The 5,879-nt window shown below is 41.6% G+C and overlaps 1 protein-coding gene across 1 annotated transcript; it reads left to right on the top strand.

Annotated features, from left to right (window-relative positions):
• Positions 1-283: 283 nt before the first annotated feature.
• GRWD1 (glutamate rich WD repeat containing 1) lies at positions 284-5,483 on the top strand. Its single transcript, XM_034419473.3, has 7 exons — positions 284-556; positions 1,284-1,401; positions 2,053-2,215; positions 2,321-2,534; positions 2,625-2,767; positions 3,443-3,640; positions 4,861-5,483. The coding sequence occupies exons 1-7, from the start codon at positions 331-333 to the stop codon at positions 5,170-5,172; spliced, it is 1,374 nt and encodes a 457-aa protein (XP_034275364.1). The 5' UTR covers positions 284-330; the 3' UTR covers positions 5,173-5,483.
• The last annotated feature ends 396 nt before the right edge of the window (positions 5,484-5,879 follow it).

Here is a 5,879-nt window from a genome sequence, read left to right as displayed (position 1 = left end):
TGGCAACAAACTGCACACTGCAAAGGACTTTCCAGAACTCGGGGACTTAAAAATAACAGATGCGCCTCAATTTCCTTTCTTTGCATTCCCTGCGTCACTCCTGTTTTTCGTGACCTAAAGAGTTCATCAAACCTCTGCATCTCTATATTTGAAACATGTTCTGTTTCGGAAGCTAGTCATTCCTTTAAAAGTACTGCATTCTGAAAATCTCTGCATCCCCATGGCCCGTATTCCGTCTCTATATTTGCTAAATGTCTTAAGGGCGCCGTATCTCTACGATGCTGAAGTCAAAGCGCGACGTGAAGGGCGGAGTTTGCGCCCTTTTTCAAGATGGAGGAATCCTGCACGTGGGAAGAGGAGAACCCCGCTTCTAGCAGCGGGAGTAGCGGCAGCAGCGATGAAGTGGAAGAGATGGAGATGGAGGAAAAAGAGGAGAAGAAGCAAGGAAAGTCTCAAGCAGGAGCTTATGTGCCGGGAAAAGGTCCCCCACCAGCCCCTGGAGAAGAGCTGGTGATGGACGAAGGCGCATATCGACTCTACCATCGGGCAGGCACGGGTAGGAAGAATCGGGCAATTCTCACGTTAGATTGGAGAAGGACGTGATCAAGGGCAAGAGGGAAAAACAGGGAGTGTGAATCGCTAGTAATGCAAACTGAAAATTAGGGTTCGACATTTGCTAGCAATCTAAATGGAGGAATTTAGGAATTCAGCTTTCCATCCTTCGGAAGTCGGTAAAATGAGGACCCAGATTGTTGGGGCAATATGCTGACTCTGTAAGCCGCTTAGAGAGGGCTGTAAAGCACTGTGAAGCGGTGTATAAGTCTAAGTACTATTGCTATTGCTAATTGAGTAAAGTGGTATATAAGTCTAAGTGATAGTTTCTCCTTTGCTGTGGCTTGAAGTTTGTTGCACTTCAGTTCCCATAATTCCAGGGACCAGTTTTGGATTATCCTGGCTGGTAATTGCAAGAATTGAACTCTAGACGGTCAAGAAAGGATCAAATAGGAAAAGGCAGTAATAGAAGTTCCATTTAATCCTGAGGTATCAAGCAGAGAGGATAGGGTAAAGTGTCTTCCAAATACTTTGGAATTTGTAGAATCTGCATTGCAAATAGAACCTGAGAGCTATTTTGTAAGACTATATACTCACGTGTTTGATAAAATGCAACCCAATGTTTGCATATTAAGAAAGAAGATGAAGTTAGGCTGTGAATAGGATATTAGAAGTAAACATCTAGATAAATGGCCCAGATAAATGAAGTCCTTCTGTTGCTATGAATTCAGGGGCTCCTTGCCTGAGCTTCGACATCTTGCATGATGCCCTTGGAGACAACCGAACTAGCTACCCACTGAGCCTTTTCCTGTGTGCGGGAACACAGGCTGAAACTGCCCAGGCGAACAGGTGAGTGCTTGGGATGGATAAGTACAAGTAATCCTCAATTTACAAACCATTCATTTAGCTAGTGTTCAAAGTGGCAGCGGAACTGGAAAAAGTAACCTACTACCAATTCTCACCGTTATGACTATCACAGCTTCTCCACAGCCATACGATCAAAATTTGGGCATTTGGCAACTGGCATGTATTTATGACCTTTGTAGAGGCCTATGGTGACATGATCACCATCCCAGCTAACTTCAGACAAGCAAAGTCAATGGGAAAATTGAATTCACTTTGACAACTGTGTGATTCACTTAACAACTGCAGCAATTCGCTTAACAACCATGGCAAAAGATTGTAAAATTGGGCCTGGCTCATTTAACAACCGCCTTGCCATGCCACAGACATTCAGGACCCAATAATGGTCCTAAATTGAGGACTACCTTATTGTAGGCTAAGCTGACAACCAGCTGAATGAGCAAAGAAGAGAATCTTCCATAGCCTGATACCTACTAAAAGTATTTGATTTCAACTCCCATCCTTCCCAAACTGCATGGCCCACCATATGATGGGGTCTGAAATCCAGTACAACTGGTTTTAGGTTGGGGAAAGGTAACAGTCTTATCAATCCATTCAATAACATTTTTCTTCCCTCCCACCCTAATAAACCCACAGGTTGCTAGTGATGAAAATGCACAATCTCCATGGGACCAAGTCGGCTTGCAAAAATTCTTCTGAGTCAGAGAGTAGCAGCGAGAGTGAAGATGACGATGAAGACAAGAAACCCCAGCTAGAACTGGCCATGGTTCCCCACTATGGAGGGATTAACAGAGTGCGAGTATGGAATGTTTCTTGCTATCTTTCCCATTTTTGCTTCCTTTGATAAAACTGTTTTCCCCTTAATGCTACCCTGCTAATTTCCCCCTTTCCCCCCTCCCCATAGGTGACAGAGCTGGGAGAGACTCAGGTAGTTGCCGCTTGGTCTGAGAAAGGGCAGGTGGATATATATGATCTTCAGCGCCTCATAGTGGCTGTTTCTGACCCCCAAGCGATGGCAGTCTTCTTACGAGAAGAGCAGGCCAAGATCAAGCCCATCTTCTCATTTACCGGACATATGTCAGAGGGCTTTGCTATGGACTGGTCCCCTAAGAAACCAGGTAAAGGGAGAAGGGAAGGGAAAGAAAGATTGTAGGAGATGAGAATGGATGAAGTCTGGTTCATGATATTTTGGATATTGTTTGTTGTAGGCACTCTTTTGACTGGGGACTGCAATAAAAATATCCATCTATGGACACCCAAGGAAGATGGATCGTGGTTTGTAGATCAACGGCCTTTCACAGCCCACACAGCATCAGTGGAAGACATACAGTGGTCCCCAAATGAAGCTACAGTAAGTTATTGATAACTTGGTGTGTGCAAGTGCAAGTCATCTTGCCTATAGGGAAGAGGAGGTTTCAATAAACTACATTTGTTTTAACAGACACCTTAATTTAAAAAAAAAAAAAAAACCTTTAAGCTGATTGACTAAGCCATTGTTTTTCCATCTTGGAAATTTTTTAAGATTTGTGGATCACAAGTTCCAAAATTTCCTAGCTAGCATTGTCTAAACTTTTGAACCTATTGATTTTTATTTGGGAATAAATATAACTGAACACATTTGGACTCATTTATTTATTTATTTATTAAATTTATATGCCGCCCCTCTCTGGAGACTCAGAAATTTGCGAGTAAGAGTGCCTAACTCTGCTGCATTATTTTGCATTATCTTCTATTTTTATTTTTTTCTAAATAAGCTTTGTAGTATACACCAAGAAGGTGCAGTAGATACAGACGAAAAATATTGTATCTTATTTGTATAAATCCAACCCTTTGGAATTGTGGAAATTTCAGGGAACTTTGATTCAGAGGTCTGTTCATTTATTAAAGACATTCACATGCAAAAGTAAATTAGGTCTCTTCTTCCTTTAGGAATATACAGCGAAGAGCAACAGCAGCCTGTTGCAGACATAAAAGAGCTTAGATACCCTTGTTGAGAAAGAAATGCTTTTTTGTATCCCTGGGTTAGGTTTTTGCTTCATGTTCGGCTGATGCCTCCATCCGCATTTGGGACACACGGGCTGCACCAGGAAAAGCCTGCATGCTGACTACCAGCAAAGCACACGATGTAGATGTCAATGTGATCAGTTGGAACCGAAATGAGCCCTTCATTGTCAGCGGCGGTGATGATGGGATCCTAAGGGTTTGGGATCTGAGGCAGTTCCAGGTGAGCCAATAGATTTTGTGTCTAATGCAGGGGTCGGCAACCTTAAACCCTCAGAGCCATTTGGACCTGTTTCCCACAGAAAAGAAAACACCGGGAGCCACAAAACCTTTTGACATGTAAAATAAAGATAATGCTGCATATATTGTTTTTTACCTTTATGCTATGTATAAAAAACACTATAGTGTGTTGCATTTATGTAATCAATGAACGGCTACAGAGAAAACAAATTTTTATTTCTGCATGCAACAAAAGCATTTTGAACTCTGAAAAAAAAATGGCTCAAAAAGCTCAATAAATTGTGTGTCGGCGGGTGTTGCACATTGGCAATTGTGACGTATGTTTTGCGCTTCAGGGAGCCACAGCAGAGGGATGAAAGAGCCACATGCGGCTCCAGAGCTGCGGGTTGCAGACCCCTGGTCTAATGGGAACATAACTACTATAGAAGTGATGCAACCTCGGTGACTTTTAAGATGTGTGGACTTCAACTCCCAGGATTCTCTGGCCAGCATTGCTGGAATTCTGAGAGCTGAAGTCCATACATGTTAAAACCACCAAGGTTGAGAAACAGCCTTGGGGCATGAATTGAGCTGCACATTCATTTTGTGATTGCAGCATCCCTTACACTCACTCTACTCACTTTCTCTGTCTCTCTCTCCCTCTCTAAAATCTGACTTCTACTCAATTTGGAGACTTAAGACTTGCAGGTATCTATTTTATTTTAATTTAATTTATCGCATTTCTATGCCGCCCAACTCTCAAGGGACTCTGGACTCTTAAAACTCTCAAAGTGAGCCTTATCCCACTCACCTGACTCTCAACATGCTCCTTAAAACCTGATGTGGCCCTCAAGCCAATAGAAGGCACATTCCCTCCCTCCCTCTCTGTTCTCCATCCATCCATCTTTTGTTATCATAGTGGTATGTTCTTGTTTTTTGGTTGTTTATTTTATTGTTCTATTATTTTACCTGTTTTGTTTACATTTTTCTTTTTTCTTGTTTTATTTTTTATTGTTGCAAGATCCTAGAGTAGCCCCATGATTAGATAGGTGGCAATTCAATTTAATAAATTACAGCTTTTGGCTTCTGTGTTGTGTGATCCCAGAGTAACTGGGTTATTTAATGAACTCTACTTCAGTGAACATGGGCACCATTTGCCCCCATTCTTATTATCTTGGCTTTTTTTTTTTAACTCAGCAAATAATGGTTGTTTTCTTCCCACAGAAAGGTTCAGCGGTTGCCACTTTCAAGCAACACACTGCGCCCATCACATCAGTGGAATGGCACCCAACCGATAGCGGTGTTTTTGCTGCCTCTGGGGCGGATGACCAAGTGACTCAGTGGGACTTAGCTGTGGAACGTGATGAAGAAGGAGAGGCTGAGGACCCAGCCTTGGCTACCATCCCACCCCAGCTGCTCTTCGTTCACCAGGGAGAGAATGATATCAAGGAGCTGCACTGGCACCCACAATGCCCTGGTACCCTCATCACCACTGCCCTGTCTGGGTTTAACATCTTTCGAACCATCAGCGTCTGAGGGAAGCTTTTAAAATGGCCACCACCCTCTAAATTCAGATGGCATTTGCAGGGGTGGTCAAAGGAGTCAAGATGGTACCCGCCATTTTTACATGTGCAATACATGCATGAAGAAGCTATCATTCTGCTATAAAAAAGAGAAAATTCAAAACAGGCTTTTTTATGTCTATAGAACTGCCCCAGGGAATATGTCAGCTTCTATATATATCTATTATATCCATAATGTACACTGGGAAGGAAACTATTTTGAAATAGATGCAAAAATATGTTTAAATATAAATTATTTTGGAAATAAAATTCTGTGATTAAGCACTCTGAGACTGAGTTTTGAGAAAGACCTGGGATGGGTACATTAAAATCTCCATGCTTTGTTAGATGTTCAGAAATGCTAAGGTTGTACATACTGTAGAAGACATAGATTGAAAGAGAAATATATCTCTAATAAAGGGAAATATTTATTATTATTTATTTATTTATCATATTTGTATACCGCCCTACTCCCGAAGGACTCAGGGTGGTGAACAGCCAAAATAAAATACAGAGACATACAAAAGTTAAAAAACTATTAAAAACAGATTAAATAATTTAGGCTCAAAAAACAAATTAAAAACATCCAATTTATCTAAAAAACATTTAAAAGCCAATTTAAAAGGGAGAGTTAGGCCAGACCAGCCTGTTGGAATAAAAACGTTTTTAGGGCGCGGCGGA

The sequence above is a fragment of the Pantherophis guttatus genome, chromosome 4 (genome assembly GCF_059756535.1).
Source record: "Pantherophis guttatus breed Tessera chromosome 4, ASM5975653v1, whole genome shotgun sequence".
In the NCBI taxonomy this organism is placed as follows: Eukaryota; Metazoa; Chordata; class Lepidosauria; order Squamata; family Colubridae; genus Pantherophis; species Pantherophis guttatus.
Note: the sequence above shows the minus strand (reverse complement) of the source record. Positions and strands in the feature narration are given on the sequence as shown.

Excerpts from the sequence above, each read along its gene's own strand:
- GRWD1 (XM_034419473.3), top strand. The coding sequence starts at position 331 with ATGGAGGAATCCTGCACGTGGGAAGAGGAGAACCCCGCTTCTAGCAGC. Across the intron at positions 1,402-2,052 it reads GAAACTGCCCAGGCGAACAG|GTTGCTAGTGATGAAAATGC; the intron begins GTGAGTGCTTGG and ends ATAAACCCACAG. Across the intron at positions 2,216-2,320 it reads GAGGGATTAACAGAGTGCGA|GTGACAGAGCTGGGAGAGAC; the intron begins GTATGGAATGTT and ends CCCTCCCCATAG.